Genomic DNA, 23,968 nt, shown 5'->3' with positions numbered 1-23,968 from the left:
GCCTGGGCGACAGTGCAAGACTCCGTCTCCAAAAAAAAAAAAAGACAAGAAAAAAAAGAAAATTCCAGAAGATCCAACCTCCAATTAATAAATGCAAAGAATAGAAATGAGTTATGGACAATCATGGAGTGATTTGGTCAAAACACACTGTCTTAGTGAGACAATTAGAACTTGAAAGAGAAAAGTTAAGAGCTGGAAATAAAGGAGTACTCCAAAACCAACGGGGAAAGGGGCAGGGAGGAAGTAAATACGTTCAAATGGTTCGTCGTGCTCAATGGAAAATCTTTCTTGCTTTGTGAGTCTGAGGGTGCCCCAGCCTGCTCTTGGCTCACACATCCTTAGGAAACGCTGCCAACCCACTCCACGCACTCCACAAAATGCAGTCAGCCTACCCAGTGGAGAGAGTACGTTGTTAACCCAATAGAGCACTCAGCAGGAGAAAAATGCCAATATCAGTTTTCTCTACTAGCAGTAACAGTCACTCACCCATAAATAAAAATAAGCAAAGACCAGCGGACACCAAAGAAAAACAAGCAGTGCAGAAGATAAAGACCAAGGCACATGAAAAGAACTGATCTTTGAGAAAACACATATAGCCAATCCTCAGTATTTAGAGATTCTGCATTTGTAAACTGGCCTCAAATTTATTTGTAACCATAAAACCCAATTCTCTCAGGCTTTCTTTGTTATTATTTTTTTCTCTTTTTTGAGACAGAGTCACACTCTGTTGACCAGGCTGGAGTACAGTGGCATGATCTCATTGCAACCTTCACCTCCAGGGTTCAAGCAATTCTCCTGCCTCAGCCTCCTGAGTAGCTGGGATTACCGGCGCACACCACCACTGCCCAGCTAATTTTTGAATTTTTAGTAGAAACAGTGTTTTGCCATGTTGGCCAGGCTGGTCTCAAACTCCTGACTTGACGTGATCCGCCCACCTCAGCCTCCCAAAGTGCTGGGATTACAGGCATGAGCCACCGTGCCCGGCCCAGGCTTTCATGGTCATTGATTGGCAGGTACAAAGCAGCTCTGCAAAAAAATCCAGTTGCCTGATGCCCAGTTTCCCAGCAGAGATGCCTCTTCCTTTGGCTCTCATTGGTAAACGAACGTCCTTTCCACAGTCCAGTCAGTTCGCCTCACGGTTTTCACATTTTTGTGCTTTTTAAAAGTGATTTCACAGTTTAAAATCCCGTGGATGCTGCTGAAGCGCTGTCTAGCATTCCTAAACATAGGAAGGCCGGGATGTGCTTTATGGAGAAAATATGTGTATTCAGAATGCCTTGTTCAGGCCTGAGTAGTTTGTGTTGTTGGCTGTGAGTTCAATGTTAATGAATCAACAACATATAAGTTACCTTTAAAAAGAAAGACACACAAAAAGGTTATATACTGATCAGTTGACAGAAATGTAGTGAGAGATTTGTGGAAAGCCTGTATTTCCCCTAGGAGCAATTCAGTATCCAGTATTAGCTAATTCAGCGTTCATGGCAACTTCATAGAACATAGCCAGGGCAAATGATAATTGAGCTAGTATCCAGTATTAGCTAATTCAGCAAACAAATGCAAATTTTAAAAACTCTTAACTAGGAACCGCAGGGAAATAGTGTAATACATGTAACAAAAACTGACTGGTATAAAAAAGAAGTAACCAGAGAAAAAGAAAGTCTGAACAATTAAAAATGATTGCCATTCACACAAAAATTCAATGATGGGATAAAATGTACACCTGGAGAACAAAGTGGAGATCTGGGAGATGGAGTACCAAATCTCCAAACAATTTTTTTTAAATGGAGAGTAAATCCTGGAATAATCAAATAGGAGTGCCAGAAAGACAGACTAGAGACTAGAGAATAAAAAGAAATTATTAAAGGATCATAAGATATCCCCAATTTGAGACAAGAACACTCATTTTTAAAGGGACCACTGAGCCGGGCGCGGTGGCTCAAGCCTGTAATCCCAGCACTTTGGGAGGCCGAGACGGGTGGATCACGAGGTCAGGAGATCGAGACCATCCTGGCTAACACGGTGAAACCCCGTCTCTACTAAAAAGTACAAAAAACTAGCCGGGCGAGGTGGCGAGCGCCTGTAGTCCCAGCTACTCGGGAGGCTGAGCCAGGAGAATGGCGTAAACCCGGGAGGCAGAGCTTGCAGTGAGCAGAGATCCGGCCACCGCACTCCAGCCTGGGCGACAGAGCGAGACTCCGTCTCAAAAAAAATAAAAAAATAAAAAAAAAATAAAGGGACCACTGAGTGTCGAGTAGGACTGGCCAAGTGCAGTGGCTCATGCCTGTAATCTCAGCACTTTGGGAGGCCAGGCCAAGAAGACTGCTTGAATGAAAAAAAAAAAAAAATCTAAAGACAACATGTGACAGAAAATCTGTGACAGCTAAGTATAAGCCAGAAGTAAAAGAAATCAAGAAAGGAAACAGAGCACTCATCATAAGTAATACCGGCTTATTCTACAGGAACAACAAAGCTTTCACGAAACAGATATTGGCATCTCAAATGAATACTTACATAATCTAGATTGTAAAGGGGGCTGCTGCTTAATTTTTAGAATCAATTTGTAGTCAAAAGACAAAACACACATATGTGTTAAATGTTTACAGAATGTAAATATTATAAATCTTGCCAGTATACAAGCAATACAAGAATTAGGAAATGGACTGAGTGTCTCACGCCTGTAATCCCAGCACTTTGGGAGGCCCAGGCAGGCGGATCACAAGGTCAGGAGATCGAGACCATCCTGGCTAATACGGTGAAACCCTCTCTCTACTAAAAAATACAAAAAGTTAGCTGGGCATGGTGGCAGGTGCCTGTAATCCCAGCTACTCGGGAGGCTGAGGCAGGGGAATCACTTGAACCCGGGAGGCGGAGGTTGCAGTGAGCCGAGATCACGCCATTGCACTCCAGCCTGGGTGACAGAGCGAGACTCCGCCTCAAAAAAAAAAAAAAAAAAAAGAGGAAATGGAAGGGGCAATATGAGTGGGAAGCAAAATAAACTAATTTCCTCTTTTTTAAGAGCGCAGAAGCTAGGCACAGTGGCTCACGCCTGTAATCCCAGCACTTTGGGAGGCCAAGGCGGGCAGATCACCTGAGGTCAGGAGTTCCAGACCTGCCTGACAAACATGGAGAAACTCCGTCTCTACTAAAAATACAAAAAAATCTAGCTGGGTGTGGTGGCGGGTGCCTATAATCCCAGCTACTTGGGAGGCTGACACAGGAGAATCACTTAAACCCAGGAGGTGGAGGTTGCAGTGAGCAGAGATCATGCCACTGCACTCCAGCCTGGGCAACAAGGCAAGGCTCCATCTCAAGAAAAAAAAAAAAAAGGAGAGAGGGGAGTAAATAGTCTAAAAATTGATAAATATGTAGAGAGATATATATTATTTGAAATTATAATAATTACCAACATAACTCAAACAACTATCAACATCACCACAAATAAGGTATCTATCTAGTTATACCTTGGGATGTGGAAAGTTGTATAAATGTGCTCTATTCATCTTTCCTATCAGTTTGGATATTGTTTAATGATAACATAGCAAGAACATGTGGAAAAATAGCAGAATAAAATTTTTTAAAAAAAAGATAACATAGCAAGAACCAGAGGTATAAGTAAATCCTTTAAAAATATACTAGTGACTACCAGAATTAAAGTCTGAAAACAGAACTAATAACAGCATTTGCTTTTAGGGGGTAAAAGAACTTTACCTTTCTTTCTGTATTCTTATAGATTATTTCAATTCTTTTCTTTACCAAGGGATTCTTGTAATTGTTTAAAAATAGTTTAATAAAAAGCAACTATGGTAATATACATGCAATCATGCTTTACATGGCAGTTAAAAAGAAATGAGGTAGAACTAGATATATTAATATATAGAAAAATGCCCACAATGTATCTTTAAGTGAAAAAAGCTAATTGCAAGGAAGGAAAATGTAAGGGTTTCTGGCTGGGTGCAGTGGCTCACGCCTGTAATCCCAGCACTCTTGGAGGCTGAAGTAGGCAGATCACCTGAGGTGACCAGTCTGGCCAACATGGTGAAACATGGTCTCTACTAAAAATGCAAAATTAGGTAGATGTGGTGGCGCATGCCTGTAATTCTAGCTACTTGGGAGGCTAAGGCAGGAGAATTGCTTGAACTCAGGAGGTGGAGACTGCAGTGAGCCAAGACAGCGCCACTGCACTCCAGCCTGGGCAACTGAGCAACACTGTCTCAATCAACCAATCAATCAATCAAATGTATGGGTTTCAACATCTGTGTGTTTTGTGTCTACCTGTGCTAGTAAATATTTGGGCGTGTTTGCATATGTCTGTTTATGACTTCATTAGTTATTCGTATATGCATAGAAAACATCCAAAAGGTTCACATGAACATATTTACAATGCTGGTTCCCTCTGCTGAGTGAAAACAGGGACAAGTGACATGCCTGGGTGAAAAACGGAGAACATATAATCTATATATCTTGAGAAAAAGCACTTTTGAGAGAATTATCAAATTATTACCTTAAAAATTACTAGTTTATGGGCCAGGCACAGTGGCTCACGCCTGTAATCACAGCACTTTGGGAGGCTGAGGCGGGCAGATCACAAGGTCAGGAGATCAAGACCATCCTGGCTAACAGGGTGAAACCCCTTCTCTACTAAAAATACAAAAAATTAGGCCGGGCGCGGTGGCTCAAGCCTGTAATCCCAGCACTTTGGGAGGCCGAGACGGGCGGATCACGAGGTCAGGAGATCGAGACCATCCTGGCTAACACGGTGAAACCCTGTCTCTACTAGAAAATACAAAAAAACTAGCCGGGTGAGGTGGCGGGCGCCTGTAGTCCCAGCTACTCAGGAGGCTGAGGCAGGAGAATGGCGTGAACCCGGGAGGCGGAGCTTGCAGTGAGCTGAGATCCGGCCACAGCACTCCAGCCTGGGTGACAGAGCGAGACTCCGTCTCAAAAAAAAAAAAAAAAAAAAAAAAAAAAAATTAACCGGGCATGGTGGCGAGCACCTGTAGTCCCAGCTGCTCGGGAGGCTGAGGTAGGAGAATGACAAGAACTCAGGAGGCGGAGCTTGCAGTGAGCCGAGACTGCGCCACTGCACTCCAGCCTGGGGGACAGAGGGAGAAGCTGTCTCACCAAAAAAAAAAAAAAAAAAATTACTAGTTTATTTTACTAGGATGTTATCAGAGGTTTAACATGTAAACTTACCTTGAAGGGTTCCAAGAAATACAACTACAGCTTAGCTTACATGAGATCTCATGCTGCAAAGACCACTGGCTGAGATTCATAACATCTGGTGCCTCATATATTCTTACTATACCATCTGCCGAACAGGTTGCTAACATAAGACCCATGTGCTTGGGAGCAAACTTCACATCAGTAACAGATGTTCTGCTATCCACCAGAGTTGTCCTTTTAACCTAAAAAAAAAAAATTAACAATTTAAATTCCATACAAAAAGCATGGTAGAGTGGGAAAGACACACAGACGCTGGAATCACACAGAAACTCCTCTGTCATTCACTAGGTATACGAGCTTGGGTATGTGTCTGGGCCACAATTTCCTACAAGTACATGGCAAAATACCACATATATAGCTGGGAATCACTAACAAATTAGCTAGCTATAATTAATTACTCCCTTTAATGAAAAAAAAAAATGTCTACCTCCAAAAGCCTACCTTTATTATATAAGTAATCTCTCTTAAGCAGACTGGTCACAAAAAAACAGAAAATGTTAGAATTTTCAGACAAGTAGTTTTGTCATATAAAGCATGCTGCAGGTATTAGATCCTTTAACAGTAAATGAGTTGAGCATGATGGCTCACACCTGTAATCCCAAAACTTTGGGAAACCGAGGCAGGCAGATTGCTTGAGCTCAGGAGTTCAAGACCAGCCTGGGCAACATGGCAAGACACCATCTCTACTAAAAATTAAAAAAAAAAAAAAAATAGCCAGGTGTGGTGGTGCACGCCTGTGGCCCCAACTATTCGGGAGGCTGAGGTGGGTGGACTGCTTGAGCCAGTGGGGCAGAAGGTGCAATGAGCCAAGATCGCACCACTGTGCTCCAGACTGGGTAACAGAGCAAGACCCTGTCTCAAAAAACAAACAAACCAACAAAAAAAAACACTAAGGAAGGCATGCAATTTCTTCTCTCAAGAGTAATTTTCTGTTAATCCCATTTGGACCACTATTATTTTTTTTTTCTTAGGGACGGGGTCTTGCTCTGTCACCCAGGCTGGAATACAGTATCATGATCATGGCTCAAGTGATCCTTTTGCCTCAGCCTTCCCAGTAGCTGGGATGACAGGCACCTGCCATCACGCCCAGCTAGTTTTTCTTATTTTTTTTAGAGATGGGGGTCTCACTATGTTGCACAGATGGGTCTCCAACTCCTGGCCTCAAGCGATCCTCCCACCTCAGCCTCCCGAGTTGCTAGGATTACAGGTGTGAGCCACTGCACGCAGCTACCATGCACTTTTAAGTGAAGGCATTTAACAGAGACCAAAAGAATGGTAGAAAGCAAGCTCTGTGATCACTGTAAAATTCCAACATCACATTTAAAAGTTACCTTCTGGCACACAGATAAGATGAAACCTTACTAAAAACATCAATAAGCCCAGGTGCGGTGGCTCACGCCTGTAATCCCAGCACTTTGGGAGGCTAAGGTGGGTGATCACTTGAGGTCAGGAACTCAAGACCTGCCTAGCCAGCATGGTGAAACCCCATCTCTACTAAAAATATACAAATTAGCCAGACGTGATGGCAGGAGCCTGCAACCCCAGCTACTAGGGAGGCTAAGGCAGTAGAATAGTTTGAATGTGGTAGGCGGAGGCTGCAGTGAGCCGAGATCATGCCACTCACCAGCCTGGGTGACAGAGCGAGACTCTGTTTAAAAAAAAAAAGTCAATAAAGTTTAGAAATCAACAGATTACTGTCTATGGTTACCAAAATGCTTCTTATAGAGTCTCAATATTGGCCAGGCACGGTGGCTCACGCCTGTAATCCCAGCACTCTGGGATGCCGAGGCGGGCGGATCACGAGGTCAGGAGATCGAGACCATCCTGGCCAACACTGTGAAACCCCGTCTCCACTAAAAAATACAAAACAATTAGCCGGGCGTGGTGGTGAGCTCCGGTGGTCCCAGCTCCTCGGGAGGCTGAGGCAGGAGAATGGCGGGAACCCAGAGGGTGGAGCTTGCAGTGAGCTGAGATCGCGCCACTCACTCCAGCCGGGGCGACAGAGCAAGACTCCGTCTCAAAAAACAAGAGTCTCAATATTAAAAGGATGATATTACATACACTTCAAAGATAACACCTTAGCAAACATTTGTCTACAGACCCCACTGAATAATACAAACACAGATGCTGAGAAAATCAACGCATGTGTTACAGTGGGTCGTCAGACAGGAGCAGGGCAGCAGAGGACCCCACCCCACCAGGAACACCAAGCAACCATGCGGTGACGGGCAGGCCGTGGTTAAACTCTCTCTCTGAACTAACCACTGGCTGCAGCCACGCCCGCGAACGCAGTCTCCGAACAGACACAAACCCCGGACACCGGCGACCGGCAGCGCCTGGGGAGACCGCAGGCGGCGGACGAGCGGCTCACGCATGCGCACTAAGAGGCAAAATGGCGGAACCCAGCCGATGTACGACCTTCTAGGAACATTCTGGTAAGGGAAGAAGGCCTCAAGCGAGCATATGCACAACTCCGGTAAACACACCGCACACGCAGCCCTCCCAAGCACGAGCGGGCCACCGCACACGCGGACTGCCCACCCCAGGGGGGAATCAGAGGAGAAGAGACGCAACCCCGGGAAGCACGCCAACGTCTGACCACCCAAGTCAAAGGTCGGCTTTAACCGGATTGCCTCTCTTAGCTGAGAGAGCCCGACAGACTCCATTTCAGTGCCTTCACTTGCAGCCCACCTTACCTCCGCCCGTGAAAGGCGTAGCGAGGGCAAGCGGACTCCAGGAACGCACTTGCTGGTAAGATACTGAGGCAAGTTCAATCAGCAGCTCCCGGGGACGCGCTCGCTGGATGGTACTTAAAGCCCCTGCATTTATCTCTCTGTGACAGTTTCAGTCCCTGCGCCTGGAACTGTTTATTTTTCTGTAACTGCTTCTGTAACCAATTAATTTTTTAACTTTTTGCCTGTTCTGCTTCTGTAAAAAATGCTTCAGCTAAACTCCCCCTCCTCGATTTAGACCATGGTATAAACAGAGATCTAGCCCCTTCTTCGGGGCTAGAGAATTTTGAGCACTAGCCGTCTCTCGGTGGCCGGCAATAAAAGGACTCCTGAATTAGTCTCACAGTGTGGCGTTTGTCCACAACTCGCTCAGTTACAACAGGTCAAACCACGCATTTGACTCTCTCAAGTCACCCACTTGGTCCTCTTCCAAGTGTATTTTACTTCCTTTCATTTCTGCTGTAAAATTCTTTAACAAACTTCCACTCTGGCTCTAAAACTTACCTTAGTCTCTTACTCTGCCTTATGCCCCTAGGTAGAATTCTTTCTTCTGAGGAAGCAAGAAATAAGGTTGCTGCACACACAAATGGATTCGCCACTGCTAATATATTAATGAAAGGTGACTAAACTAAATACAAATAAGTATCTTGAAGTTCGAAGAAAAGTCCTTCTTATGCCACCACTCCCAAATCCAACCTATAGTATACTGAACTGACACACCTCCGACTTAATGCCAAAAAATCCTTTACAAGGGCCGGGCGCGGTGGCTCAAGCCTGTAATCCCAGCACTTTGGGAGGCCGAGATGGGCGGATCACGAGGTCAGGAGATCGAGAGACGATCCCGGCTAACACGGTGAAACCCCGTCTCTACTAAAAAATACAAAAAACTAGCCGGGCGAGGTGGCGGGCGCCTGTAGTCCCAGCTACTCGGGAGGCTGAGGCAGGAGAATGGCGTAAACCCGGGAGGCGGAGCTTGCAGTGAGCTGAGATCCGGCCACTGCACTCCAGCCTGGGTGACAGAGCAAGACTCCGTCTCAAAAAAAAAAAATCCTTTACAAGTCTATAAATTTCTATTCCCTCCTCCCCATAAGCAGCTGTTTGGCTTAGGGAATCCCTAGTGCAAAGGCAATCAGACATACTCCTCCCCCTAGAAGAGCTGTAAAACAGTCTGAGTAGCCACTCAAGCTACAAAGTTACCGGAATTAAAACAGTGCGCTATTAGGACAAGGAGACCTACAGACCAGTGGTCCACAAGAGAGCCCAGAAAGCAATCCTCCATATATATAGCCAATTAATTTTCAACGAAGGTGTCAAGAGCATTCAACAGGAGAAAGAACGGTCTTTTCAATAAATGGTGCTGGGAAAACTAGATTTCAGCACCCTAGCATTTTTTAATGACTGAAATAAATAATTTTTGTCAGGCCCTTGCTTGCTTGCACATGCTAATCACTCACTTTTTGCTAAATATTCCTTGTTGCAAACAATATAATGATAAACTGTTGATGTACTGCTTTTTTTTGTCAAGCAGGAAGAGATAACTTCAGGGTCACGTAAAGAAAAATGTTGCCAGAAGAAATGAATGGCTTCAGGGACACTGTTACCAGCTGCTAACAACCAGATGTCTGGTTGCTCAAGGCATTACGGGAGACTAAAAAAACACAGACTTTTTCCACTAGATTCTGTGAAACTCCCCATCCCTTACTCTCTAGTCACATTAAAAACTACCCACTGCTTCCTTTTGTTTAGATGGATTTAAGAGATCTTGCCCTCCCACCTTCTTGCTTTAGTCAAATCAAATAAACCTTTCTCTATCTCCAAGTACCGGTGACTCAGTATTTGGTCTCAGCTCCGCACTGGGGATACAAAGCCTGAATTGAGGATTCTATAACAATCTTAGAAGAAAACGCTGGGGAAAGTCTTCCTGACACTGGATTTGGCAATGCTTTCCTGGATATAACACCAAAAGCATGGGAAACAAAAGAAAAAAATAGATAAACTAGACTTCAAAATTTTTATATTTTGTGCATCAAAGAAAATCATCAAGAGTGAAAAAGGCAACCCACAGAATGGGAGAAAGTATTTGTAAATCATTTACAGATTGTGCATACGAAATCCAAAAATCTGAAATCTGAAATGCTCCAAAATCCAAAACTTTTTGAGCACTGGCATGATGCTCAAAAAAAATGCTCATTGAAGCATTATGAATCTCAAAGTTTTGGATTTAGAATGCTTAATTGGAGTCGGGCATGGTGGCTCACACCTGTAATCCCAGCACTCGGGGGGGGGCCCAAGGTGGAGGATCGCTTGAACCCAGGAGTTCAAGACCAGCCTGGGCAACTCTATTAAAAAGTGAATAAATAAGTAGGCAAATGCTTAACTGGTAAAAGTATAAATGCAAATATTCCAAAATCCGAAATCGAAAACATTTCTGAATCCTAGCATTATGGATAAGGAATACTCAACCTATACCAGATAAGGGATTAATATCTAGAACATACAAAGAACTCCTACAACAACAAAAAACCCATTTTAAAAAACGGGCAAAGGATATGGATAGTATTTTCCCAAGGAAGACATACAATTGGTCAATGAGCACATGAAAATATGGTCAACATCAGTAATTCCTAGAGAAATGCAAATCAGAACCACAATGGAGATACCACGTCACAACACAGTCACTAGGATGGCTACAATAAAAAGCACAATAACAAGTGCTAATGAAGATGTGGAAAACCTGGAACCGTTGAGCATTGCTGGTAGGAATGTAAAATGGTGTAGCTGCTATGGAAAAGTCGGACAGTTCCTAAAAACGTGAAACATAGAACTACCATATGAGCCAGCAATTGTACTCCTAGGTATATATCCAGAATAATGGAAAACACGGTCTCAAACGTTTATCTTTACAACAATGCTCACAGTATTCACGACAGCCATGAAGCGGAAATAACCCAAGGGTCCGTCTACAAATGAACGGATAAATAAAATGTGGTATACACACACAATGGAATATTACCCACCCACAGAAAGGAATAAAGTTAATATATGCTACAATATGGACAGACCTTGAAAACATTTTACTTAGTGAAACAAGCCAGTCACAAATGGACAAATACTGTGATTCCACTTATATGCAGTACCTAGTCAAATTGATAGACAGTTGAATGGGGGTAGAGGGAGGAGGAAGGGGGAGGCATTCTTTAACAATACGGAGTTTATATTGGCAATGATGAACAGTTTTGGGTATAGATAACAGTGATGGGTACACAGCACTGTGAACGTAATTAATTCTACTGAATTATACCACTTACAAATAGTTAAAATGGACCGGGCACCGTGGCTCACGCCTGTAATCCCGGCACTTCGGGAGGCCAAGGCGGGCAGATCATTTGAGGTCAGGAGTTCGTGACAAGCCTGACCAACATGGTGAAACCCTGTCTCTCCAAAAAACACAAAAAAATTAGCTGGGCATGGTGGCACATGCCTGTAGTCCCAGCTACTCAGGAGACTGAGGTAGGAGAATCGCTTGAACCCCAGAGGCAGAGAATGCAGTGAGCCGGGATCCCACCACCGTACTCCAGCCTGGGCAACAGAGCAACACTCTGTGTGGGGGGGAAAAAAAGAAAACCAAACAGCTAAAATGAGAAATATTACATTATACATATTTTACCACAATAAAAAACTGCATCATGGCCCACATAGTGGCTCATGCCTATAATCACAGCACTTTGGGAGGCCTAGACGGAAGAACTGCTTGAGTCCAGGAGTTCAAGACCAGCGTGGGCAACATGGTGAAACCCCATCTCTACAAAATAAAAAATAAAAAAATTAGCCTGTGGTGCACGCCTGTGGTCCCAGCTACCTGGGGGGCGAAGGTGGGAGGATCGCTTAGGCCCAGGAGGTTGAGACGGCAATGAGCTGCGACTGGCTCTAATGTAGTAGCATGCATTAGGGAGGGTAGGTGAGGGGTAACAGCAAGACACTCCCACTACATACTTCCTTTTGTTTCTTTTGAAAGTTATACTATGTGCATGATTATTACAAAAAACAAATCATAAAAGGGGGTAAAAAAGCCTGCAGATGATAATACCTTCATATGAAAATGCTAGGAGGAGTCTTACATATAATCTAGTTCAATGTTTTCACTTTATAGATGAGGAACTTCAACAGCACACAGATTGTATTATGTTCTTGCCCAAATTCAAACATCCAGTCAGGCAAAGACAGTGATAAAAGCAGATGCAGATAAGGGAGAGTGTTTTTTTTTTTTTTTTTTTTTTTTTTTTTTTTGAGATGAAGTCTCGCTGTTGTCCCCCCCCAGGCTGGAGTGCAATGAAGCGATGTCGGCTCACTGCAACCTCTGCCTCCCGGGTTCAAATGATTCTCCTGCCTCGGCCCCCAGAGTAGCTGGGATTACAGGTACCTGCTACCATGCCTGGCTAACTTTTGTAATTTTTGTATTTTTAGTAGAGAAAGGGTTTTACCATGTTGGTCAGGCTGGTCTCAAACTCCCGAGCTCAGGTGATCCACCCGCCTTGGCCTCCCGAAGTGCTGAGATTACAGGCATGAGGAGAGTATATTTTCTCTTTTTTTTTTTTTTTTTTTTGAGACGGAGTTTTACTCTTATTGCCCAGGCTGGAGTACAATGGCACGATCTCAGCTCACGGCAACCTCTGCCCCCTGGGTTCAAGCGATTCTCCTGCCTCAGCCTCCTGAGTAGCTGGAATTACAGGCATGAGCCACCACGCCCAGCTAAGTTTTGTATTTTTAGTAGAGACGGGGTTTCTCCATGTTGGTCAGGCTGGTCGCAAACTCCTGACCTCAGGTGATCCGCCCACCTCGGCCTCCTAAAGTGCTGGGATTATAGGCGTGAGCCACTGCACCCAGCCGAGAAGAGTATATTTTCTAAGAAAACAAAAGTAACCACAAAACAGAAGAAACATTTTTAAAATAATTTTATTAACCCTTGGCCGGGTACGGTGGCTCACGCCTGTAATCCCAGCACTTTGGGAGGCCGAGGAGGGCAGATCATGAGGTCAGGAGATCAAGGCCATCCTGGCTAAGACAGTGAAACCCCGTCTCTACTAAAAATACAAAAAATTAGCTGGGCATGGTGGCGGGCGCCTGTAGTCCCAGCTACTCGGGAGGCTGAGGTAGGAGAATGGCGTGAACCCGGGAGTCAGAGCTTGCAATGAGCCAAGATCGCACCACTGCACTCCAGCCTGGGCGACAGAATGAGCCTCCGTCTCAAAAAAAAAAAAAAAAAAAGAATTGTATTAACCCTTAAGAGTTTAAGGTTAAAAAACAAAAAGAATTTTAGAGTTAGGCACAGTGGCTCACGCCTATAATCTCAGCAACTCAAGAAGCTGAGGTGGGGCCAGGAGTTTGAGACTGCAGTGAGCCAGAATACTTAAAAATCATATACGACTATTATAAAATACACTAATAGGTAAAATCAAATACAATGCAAATATTCTGGATTCATCATAAAAGTTATAAGCAATGCAATGATGCTCCTAATCATTGCTTCAGACCCAAGTTAAAATGAAATAAACAAGAAAAAAAAAACATGGAAGGAAGAACTTTAGAACTGGTAAAAATAGAGGGGAGTGGTGATATTTTACCAATTATCTGAGGTACCCTTGGGACTAGTGCTCCTTGGCTACTCATGTCTTCCCAGTCCCCAGAATACCAACAAATGTCTCACCCAGTGGCTCTGTCCTCGCAGTTTATCATTTGATTCTCCTACTATTTCTTCCCATACAGCAGCTGTTCGGTCAAAAGAACAGGAAGCCAAAACCTGTCCAAATTCAGGATGGGCCCATGTCACACGCCATACAGATCCACTATGTGTCTGGGGAATCAAAAAGAAAAAGAAAAGAACAGATATTCGTTATTCCAGGGCTCCTTTTTCCCTAAAAACTTAGTTTATTCATATTTCATAAACACTGGTTTTATGTGAGGAAACAGAATATGGTTTTACTTCTATAAGAGGAGAAAAGTGATCAACATAACATGTAAATAAAAAGTTAAATCCACAATGTTTTAACCTTTAGAAGACATTCTATACTTAGGATTATAGCGCTTCTGGAGTTCAGTTCTTTTCACATTTTACTAATAAAACAAAAATCTAGCCAGATAAAGTTTACTACTTTCCAGTGCTGATAGTTGGAGAGTTGCTTCAGAGTTTAGCGTAACCAACCTTTAAAACAAGGATTCTACAAGTCCACCATTTTACTTGTAAATTCTTTCTACAGAAAATACCTATCTAATAAAATAAATAACATTAGATTTATTTGCTCCAAAATCCACAGAGGTGGAAAGTAGATGAGTGGTTACCAGGGGCTGGGAGCAGAGTGAACCTGAAGTGACGGCTAAATGAGTGCTGGGTTTCCTTTAGAGGTGGCAAACAATGTTCTGAAATTAGAAGTGGTGGTGGTCACCAATTTAATGAATATACTTAAAATCACTAAATTGTACACTTTAAATGGGTGCACATTATGATATATAAATTATAGCTCAATGAAAAAAATACTTTTTTAAAAAATTTGCTTCAACCAGGCATAGTGGCTCACACCTGTATTCCCAGCACTTCGGGGGGTTGAGGTGGGCAGACTGCTTGATCCCAGGGGTTCGAGACCAATCTGGGCAATACGGCAAAACCCCATCTCTACAAAAAATTAGTCAGGCGTGGTGCTGTGCAGCACTTGTGGTCCTAGCTGCTTGGGAGGCTGAGGTGGGAGGATCACTTCAGCCTGGAAGGTTGAGGCTACAGTGAGCCAAGATTGCACCACTGCACTCCAGCCTGGGTGACAGAGCAAGACCCTGTCTCCAAAAAAAAAAAAAAAATTTGCTTCAAAAGTCTAATAATATATAGAGATTGTAGCCATAAAATGCTCAAATGATTTTAACTGACAATATAGTCTATTGATAATAGACTACTGTATGAAGAGCAGATAAGGGGAAGCCCAAATCCTTACACCCCTCATGTTGGCCAAGGGGTGGGAGTGGAGGGGATCGGAGAAGGGATATAAAGATCTTAAAGAATGTCACCATCAAAAAAATTTGCTAGGTGCTTCTCAGGGAAAATACTGTATAATAACAAACAACATGCAGAAAATGTGTTTCACACTCTATAGCTAAAATTTTTTAGAGTCAACAACATAAAAATAGTTTAACCAACAACTTCAACATGGTAATGTCACCAACTAAAGGTACATTTTGCACCCTTATTTTTTAACCTTGTTTTGTCCAGTGTTTTCTGTACCATCTTTAATTCTTACTTATACGGGGCTATAAAGTTAAAAATGCACACTAAGGCAGGTATGTTTTATTAGATTTACAGTAAAATGCAATCTAACTAAAGAATAAGGTTTGCACAAAGATGCTCATAACAATAAAATGGAAACTTAAATATCCATTAGTTAAGTAAAATGGTATTTTTATTGGCTGTTAATAAAAACCCTTTAAAGATACAGAAAAGTACATATGAAATACGTTAGGCTTAAAAGCAAGAGATAGGGGTTTCCTTTTGGAATGATAAAAATGTTTTAGAACTAGAAAGAGGTGATAGCTGCCCAACACTGTAAATTAAGTAAAAGCCAATTAACTGTTTACTTTAAAAGTATTAATTTTATGATATGTAAATCTCACCTCAAAGGAGGGGGGGAGTTTGGATAGAACTTTCACAAAAGAAGATACATGAATGGCAAATAAGCATATGAAAAAATAATCAACATGAGGTATTAAGGAAATACAAATAAAATCCAATGATTTTGTGGTCACTTCTCAACAACTAAAACGTCTATAATAAAAAAGGTATCATCAAGTGCAGGTGAGGATGCAGAGAAACTGGAACCTCACACACGGCTGGTGGGCACAGTCACTTTGGAAGAGTTTGGCAGTTTCTTAGAAAGCTAAGTATACATAACCCATCAATTCCACTCCTCGGCATCTATCCAAAAGAAATGAAAATGTATGTCCACAGACTTACATGGCACGTTCTTAGCATTACTCGTAATAGCCAAAAACTAGAAACAACTCAAATGTCCATCAACTGGTGAACAGACAAAACGTGGCAATATATATACAACTGACTACTCAGTATCAAAGGAACCAACTGACACATGACACAATATGGATGAACCTCAAAACATGCAAAAAGAAAGTAACCAGACACAAAGGACTATGTATTTCAGAATTCCATTTCTATGACATTTCTAGAAAGGATAAACCAGGCCAGGCACGGTGGCTCACGCCTGTAATCCCAGCACTTCGGGAGGCCAAGGCGGGCGGATCACTTGAGGTCAGGAATTTGAGACCAGCCTGGTCAACATGGTAAAACCCTGTCTCTACTAAAAATACAAAAATTAGCCAAGCGTGGTGGCAGGTGCCTGTATTGCCAGCTATTCAGTAGGCTGAGGCAGGAGAATTGCTTGAATCCAGGAGGCCGAGGTTGCAGCGAGCCGAGATCATGTCACTGCACTTCGACCTGGGCGACAGAGCAAAACTCCAGCTCAAGAAAAGGGCAGAGGAGGGTAGGTGAGAGGAACCTATGGAGACAGAAAATGGATCAGTGGTTGCCTGGGGCTTGGAGTGGGAAGAGGCCACAAGTAAACGTCTGAGTTTGAGAGAAATGTTCTAAAACCAGATCACAGTGATGGCTGCACAACTCTGTAAGTTGACTAAAACTCACTGAACTATACATTTAAAATGGATGACTTTTAAGGTATGAAAATTTCTACCTGGCTGGGCACGGTAGCTCACGCCTATAATCTCAGCACTTTGGGAGGCCGAGGGCAGATAACCTGAGGTCAGGAGCTTGAGACCAGCCCGGCCAACATGGCAAAACCCCATCTCTACTGAAAACACAAAAATTAGCCAGGCATCGTGGTGCGTGCCTATAGTCCCAGCTACTCAGGAGGCTGAGGCAGGAGAATCACTTGAACCCAACAGGCAGAGGTTGCAGTGAGCCAAGATCACACCACTGCATTCCTACCTGGGCAACAGAGTAAGACTTTGTCCCCCCAAAAAAAAAAAAAATTTCTACTTGAGTAAAGGTTTTTTTTTAAAGAGAAAACTATGTATATAACATTACAACTATTAAAATACGTAAAGGAAAAACGAATATTCTGAATTACTAAGATAATTATGTTAGAATGCTACATAATTACAGATTTTCTTACTCTCAAATTCTGAGAAACACACTTGTTACTTTAATAGTGAAAAACAGTAAAATGTCTCTCCAGGAAAAGAACTACTATATTAATTTTATCATTTTCTCAAAACAATTCATTGGTAACTATGCAATAAACAGTAATTATTTCTGTATTATTAATAACTGTAAAAATAAACACTAACCTTCCAGCTAGCAGTACAATGCCAGTCACCACTTTCACTTTTATCCCAGACCTACAAGAAAATAAAAGGCAGATATTTTATACAAAAATTCCTACAAATTGATACGAAAAACTGTAAGACTGAATCAGTGTACAAGCAAAGGGATGAACATATAATTCACAAAAGAATACAACCAGCAAGTAAACATTCATTCATTCAATTAAATATTTATTGGGAGGCCGGGTGCGATGGCTCACGCCTGTAAACCCAGCACTTTGGGAGGCCAAGGCAAACGAAGTCAGGAGTCTGAGACCAGCCTAGACAACATGGTGAAACCCCGTCTCTACTAAAAATACAAAAATTAGCCAGGCGTGGTGCCCCATGCCTGTAGTCCCAGCTACTAGAGAGACTGAGGCTTGAACCCCGGAGGCGGAGGTTGCAGTGAGCTGAGATCACAACACTGCACTCCAGCCTGGGCAACAGAGCAAGACTCCTGTCTCAAAAAATATATATAGAGAGAGAGAACCTTGAATATGTCAAGCACTGGGCCAGGCACTGAGGGATTCAGGAAGCTGAGCTCTAAATAACAGAGATAATTAGTTACAGTCAAATCTCCTTATTCAAAGTAGTTGTTTTCTACAGTGTCGCCTCCACCACAGAAATATTGCTCCCAGGGGAAATACTAGGTTAGGTTCCTGTGAGTCTCTGGTCTACATTTTTGTCAACCAGTCAGTACATGACCTTGTTTAATGTGTGTTTCTGTTTAAAGAGAACTTATTTAATACATATTGTTTATTCATCAATATTGAACTCACTCAACAGCACTATAACTCATGTCTGAAGGAAGCTTCTGTAACGCACGTACTATCGCTTTAACGCACATCGCCTCCTTCTGTATAGGAACCAGACAGCACTTCAGCACTAGGCTTGGAGGCCATTTTAAACAGCGAAATCACCAATAGAAAGAACAAACAATGAAAAAATCATTGCACTAAATAGATCACAAAAAACACCTGCTTACAGTACGAGCCAAAATAGAGTATCGCCTGGTTTCATATCAATGGGAAACGTCTGTCCTGAGACTCAAACTTTTCACCACTCCGCACACATGCACAAATGACTGCAAAAGCAGTGTGACTTTTGGGATACAAGTAAATTTCAGAGTAGACAAATTCAAAAAATACAGAATCTACAAACTATAGGCTCAACTGTACATGTAACAAATGGTAAAGCAAAAATATTGAAACCAGGCATGGTGGTGCACATCTGTAGTCCCAGCTACTCAAGAGGCTGAGGCAGGAGGGATTACTTGAGCCCAGGAGTTTGATCACGCTCGTGAATAGCCACTGCACTCCAGCCTGGGCAACATGGCAAGACTCCATCTCAAGACAAAAAAATTGAACCTTATTACCCAGAAAAAATATAGCTTACAGTAAGAAGGTGCCAATTTCACCTATTAAAAATGTAACGAGGGCAACAACACTATGAAATCAATACTATCACTGGCAGTATAAAAACGGTATAACCTGAAAAATAGCAATTTGCCAATTCTCTTCACTAGTTTTTAAAATATCCACTAATTTCTCTTCTGGAATTAGCCTAAGAAAATCATTCAAAATACATAAAATGCTAAACTAATGAAAATTTTCAGTACAACACTATTTCTGACAAGACATGTATGTATATACACACACTGTACCATGGCAATTTAAAACGTTAAAGGAAAAACAGAGGAAATCAATAAATATTAACAAACATTAGCAATAAGCCTGTAATTTTTTTACTCTCTAAAAAGAAAAATATATTACTTGTTCATTTAAAAATATATACAAATAAATACATGGCTCCTCCTTTAAAAAAAAAGTACTCTGGAATAAATGGACATAAGCGGGCTGGGCAAGGTGACTCGCACCTGTAATCCCAGCACTCTGGGAGGCTGAGGTGAGAGGATCACTTGAGCCCAGGGGTTCGAGACTAGCCTGGACAACACAGCAAGACCCTGCCTCTACAAAAACAATTTGTAGGCAGGCGTGGTGGCGTGCATTTGTAGTCTCAGCTACCGGGGAGGCTGAGGTGGGAGGATCGCCTGAACCTGGGATGTTGAGGCTGCAAAAAGCCAAGATCGCACCACTGCACTCCAGTCTAGGTGACAGAGCCAGACCTTGTCTCAAAAAAAAAAAGGAAAAAAAAAATTAAGTGAAATAAACCAAATATAAAAGGGCGAATATTCTATGATTCTATTTATCTGAGGTACCTAGAATATGCAAATTAATCGAAAGTATAGAAAAGAGGTTACCAGAGGGTGAGCTGGAGGCAACAGGGTGCTCTCGGGTACAGAGTTTCAGTGTAGGATGATGAAAAGGCTCTGGAGATGAGCAGTGGTGACGCTGCCCAGCAATGTGAATGCTGTGCTCAGTGCCACTGAATTCTACACTTTAAAACGGTTAACGTAGTTTATTACAACAAAAATAAACTTGTTTCAAAAAAAGAAACTACATCGTTTAAGAACTGCAACACTACCTATAAAAAGTTTATCTTTGAGAGATCATTGGTATCAAACTCGAATGTGAAAAAGGAAAAACTGTCCTTTAGATTTTCAGTGACTCTGGAGTTGTCGAGAACCAAAATAAGCCGCACTCCAGCTTTCATTCATCCTGCAACACATCTGGGAGGTCCCTAAATCCCATATAGCATCCCCACATTCCTGTAATCTCAGCACTTCAGGAGGACGAGGCGGGCGGATCACGAGGTCAGGAGTTCAAGATCAGCCTGGCCCACATGGTGAAACACCATCTCTACTAAAAAATACAAACAAAAAATTAGCCGGGCGTGGTGCGCGCACCTGTAATCCCAGCTACGTGGGGATGCTGAGGCAGGATAATCGCTTGAACCCGGGAGGCGGAGGTTGCAGTGAGCCGAGATCGTGCCCCTGCAGTCTAGCCTGGGTGACAGTGACTCTGTCTCAAAAAAAAAAAAAAAAAAAAAAAGAAATTCTGCTTGTCGGAAGTGTCTACAGACTTTTACAGGAACTTCAAGAAACAAACCCTCCCATTCCTGCGCAACAAGCAGAGAAGTCATTGGATGTAAACGGTTTGTATTTTTCTTCCTTGGCGTAACAAAGTGAGCTTCTGCTCTGAACCCAGGGAGAAAACCATGTGCCCCAGTAAGAGAACACCGGCGGGGCACAGAACTCGACACAGCGCCGGCCAGGCAGAGTCTCCCACCAGGTCCCGCTGCAGGTCCTCGAGTGAACAGTGCGGGCAAGACACGCCACGCCCAGGCGGACGGCGGGACGCCCCCGGGTTCCCGCCCCCGGGTTCCCGCCCCCGGGTTCCCGCCCCCGGGTTCCCGCCCCCGGGTTCCCGCCCCCGGGTTCCCGCCCCCGGGTTCCCGCCCCCGGGTTCCCGCCCCCGGGTTCCCGCCCCCGGGTTCCCGCCCGCAGCCACCGCAGCGCTGCCCGAGCGAAAGCCCGGCGTCCCCTGCGGGCGGGAGCGCGCACGCGGCACCAGCTGCGCAGGCGCACGGGAGAGCGGCCCGCGAGGCCGCCGTGACCCCACAATACGCGGGCGGGGAGGGCTTCCGCCCCGTCCAGCCAGGGCTCGGCCGCCACCCCACAGCTTCCCGCGGCGTCACTGAAACCCAGACACAGCCGTGTTCCCCGCACCGCCCACCCACACCCCCTCCTTCCGGGCTCGGCCCCGCCCGCAAGCGCCGCGCGCACCTTCACGCTCTGATCGCTGGAGCAGGTCGCCATCCGCCGCCCGTGGAAGTCGAAAGAGACATCGTGGATGAGATCCTTGTGGTCCGCCGCGATGCTGCGAGCCACAAACATGGCTTCCGTCGGGCCCGCGCCTCCGAAGAGGACAGTGGCGGCGGCAGCGGCGGCGGCGCGCGGCCCGCAGCCTCGCCCGACCTCGCAGCCCGGGAGCGCACGGCGCGTGCTGCCCACGCCCCCGCCCCGCCCCTGCCCATCAAGCCCCGCCCACACCCCGGTCCCTCAAGCCCCGCCCCACCCACGGGCCCGTCCAGCCCACACCGTCCCCTGGCCCCTCAAGCCCCGCCCAGGCCCTGGCTCATCATGACTCGCCCCACCCCTCGGTCCCTCAAGCCTCGCCCCGCCCCCTGGCCCGTAAGCCCCGCCTACCCCCCGGGCCGTCATGCCTCGCCCCGCCCTCCCGCCCCCTCAAGCTCCGCCCTGTCCTCGGCGCCGCACGTCCTGCGGGACTGGTGCGGGTGCCTCCGGGCTCTGAGCGTTCGGCGGCGGCGGTTGCTCTGCAAAAGGCGAGTTACCTGTGATGAGAAGCAGTAAGAGGTTATTTGTATACTGTGAAATGAAGAAGGATGAGAAAGTGAAGACTGCTCTCGCGGTCCTCGTTTCCCCCAGACACGTGCGAGGCGCGCGGAGCGGGTGGAGGCGGCGAGCCGTGGGCGTGGTCAGGAGCCGCGCTCCGCAGGGACGGCCGAGGAGCCGGGAGGGCCGGGGAGACGCCTGAGGGCATGACGGGCAGTCCAGGCTCGGCCGCCGAAGAGCGCAAGCTGGACGGGGAGGAGAGGATCGGAAGTACTAGTTTAAATGCGTCAACGTTTTACCGGCAGACCGGGCCCGGGGGTTCCAGGAGCCACCACGGGGTAGGGAAACAGTAGGAATTACCAGAGCCCGCCGGTAGAAACGTCATCCCGGGGGAAGGAAGCGGCCGGGGAACTGGGCCGCCTGCTCGCCGGGAGGCGGAGTCCTCGGGGAAAGGAGGTGAAGAGGACCAGACCCCCGGGAGGACGCCTGGCTCGGATCACGGATTCCGCCACAACGGAGAGTGGAGGAGCCTCTTCCGAGACGCCAGCGACTCAGGGGGCTTGCTTATAGGAAAAGGCATTCTGGAGGGCGTAGTGGGAAAGTTTAGGATGGAGACGGTGGAAGCTTGCGTCAGGGGAGCGAAAGTACAGAAGAAAAAAAAAACTAAAAATGAGGCTGTAGGAAATCCCTTTGGATTTTGGCCAGGAATGACAAGAATGTGAGGTATGGTAAGATTAGCAGGCTGGAAAGGTTTTTAAATGATTGGTCTCAGCTGTCCCCTGACGGATTGCACAGAAACCTGCAAACAGAAGTGGCGAAATGACCTTTTTCAACCGTAAATAAGATTGTATTGCTACCTTAAGAGGTGTACCCCACCTCTTATGATAACTGATAACAACTATAACTTTTTTGAGGGTCAAAGACACTCATATCCAAAGAAAGTGCTCACTATGAAAGTCCAATCAAAATATATTGAATATTATTAAAATACCAAAACAGTTTAAAAATTCTTTTAATTCAATGTAAATAAACACAGTAAACAGATCAGTGGTTGCCAGAGATTATCAGAGTGGAAGTGAAGCGTTGAATTAGGTGAAACAGTGGATTTTTTAAAATAGACTTTAGTTTTTAGAACACTTTCAGGTTCACAGCAAAATTGAGCAGAAAATAGAGTTCCCACATGTACCCGTACTGCCACACATGCACAGCATCCTCCACTGTCAACGTCCCATACCAAAGTGGTACCTTTGTTATAATCAGTAAACCTACATTGACACGTCATTATCACCCAAAGTTCAGGCCTGGTGGCTAAGTTACCCTGTAATCCAGCACTTTGGGAAACTGAGGCGGACAGATTATCTGAGCTCTGGAGTTCAAGACCAGCCTGGACAACGTGGCGAGACCACTGTCTCTACTAAAAATACAAAATAAAAATACAAAAAAAAAATATCCCCAGGAGTGGTGGTGGAGCTGAGATTGTGCCACAGCACTCCATCCTGGGCAACATTGTCTCAAAAAAAAAAAAAAAAAAAAAAAAAGGGAGACATTATCTCAAAACACTCCTGGTGTTTTATTCTATGGGTTTTGGCAAATATATAATGACATGAATCCACCGTTATGGTATCACGCGGAATAGTTTGACTGCCCTGAAAATCCTTAGTGCTCCTGTTCATCCCTTTCTTCCGACAACACCTGGCAATCGCTGATCTTTGCACTGACTGCATGGTTTTGACTTTTCCAGAATGGCATATAATGGGAATCTGGGAGTGGCCAGCCTTTTCAGATTGCTTTCCTTCTTTAGAGTAATATGCATTTAAGCTTTCTCCATGTCTTGTCTTGATAGTTCATTTCTTTTTAGTGCTGAATAATATTCCATTGTCAGGCTGTAACAATGTTTATTCATTCACCAACTAATGGGCATCCTGGTTGTTTCTGTGTTTAGGCAATTGTCAGTGAAGCTCCTACAAACATCCGTGTGCAGGTTTTTGTGTGGACATGTTTGCAACTCCTTTGGATGGATACCAAGAAGCATGATTGCTGGATCATATAGTAAGAGTAAGTTTAGTTTTGTTTTTGGGGGTTTTGTTGTGTTTTTTGAGACAGGGTCTCACTCTGTCATGGCAGACAATCATGGCTCACTGCAGCTTTAAATTCCCTGGGTTCAGATGATCCTCCCCCCTCAGCCTCCCGAGTAGCTGGGACTGCAGGCACAGTGCCACTACACCCAGCTAATTTTTCTATTTTTTGTAAAGGTGGGGTTTCACCATGTCGACCAGGCTGGTCTCAAACTCCTGGGCTCAAGCGATCCTCCTGCCTTGGCCTCCCAAAGTGCTTGGATTACAGGCATGAGCCACTGTGCCTGGCCTGGTTTTACAAGAAACTTACA

General features: G+C 44.7%; 1 protein-coding gene across 3 annotated transcripts in view; it reads right to left on the bottom strand.

Annotated features, from left to right (window-relative positions):
• The window catches only part of SEH1L (SEH1 like nucleoporin), a 38,771-nt gene extending 17,475 nt beyond the window's left edge, over nt 1-21,296 (bottom strand). For all 3 annotated transcript variants that reach the window (XM_050767569.1, XM_050767567.1, XM_050767568.1), the window contains exons 1-4: nt 21,013-21,296; nt 17,313-17,363; nt 13,660-13,806; nt 5,194-5,405 (exon numbers count right to left, since the gene is read on the bottom strand). In XM_050767569.1, the coding sequence (XP_050623526.1) occupies nt 5,194-5,405; nt 13,660-13,806; nt 17,313-17,363; nt 21,013-21,123 (521 nt within the window). In that variant the 5' untranslated portion in view covers nt 21,124-21,296. The remainder of the gene's footprint in view (nt 1-5,193; nt 5,406-13,659; nt 13,807-17,312; nt 17,364-21,012) is intronic.
• Nucleotides 21,297-23,968: the final 2,672 nt, after the last annotated feature.

Source organism: Macaca thibetana, chromosome 18 (genome assembly GCF_024542745.1).
Source record: "Macaca thibetana thibetana isolate TM-01 chromosome 18, ASM2454274v1, whole genome shotgun sequence".
Classification (NCBI taxonomy): domain Eukaryota; kingdom Metazoa; phylum Chordata; class Mammalia; order Primates; family Cercopithecidae; genus Macaca; species Macaca thibetana.
Note: the sequence above shows the minus strand (reverse complement) of the source record. Positions and strands in the feature narration are given on the sequence as shown.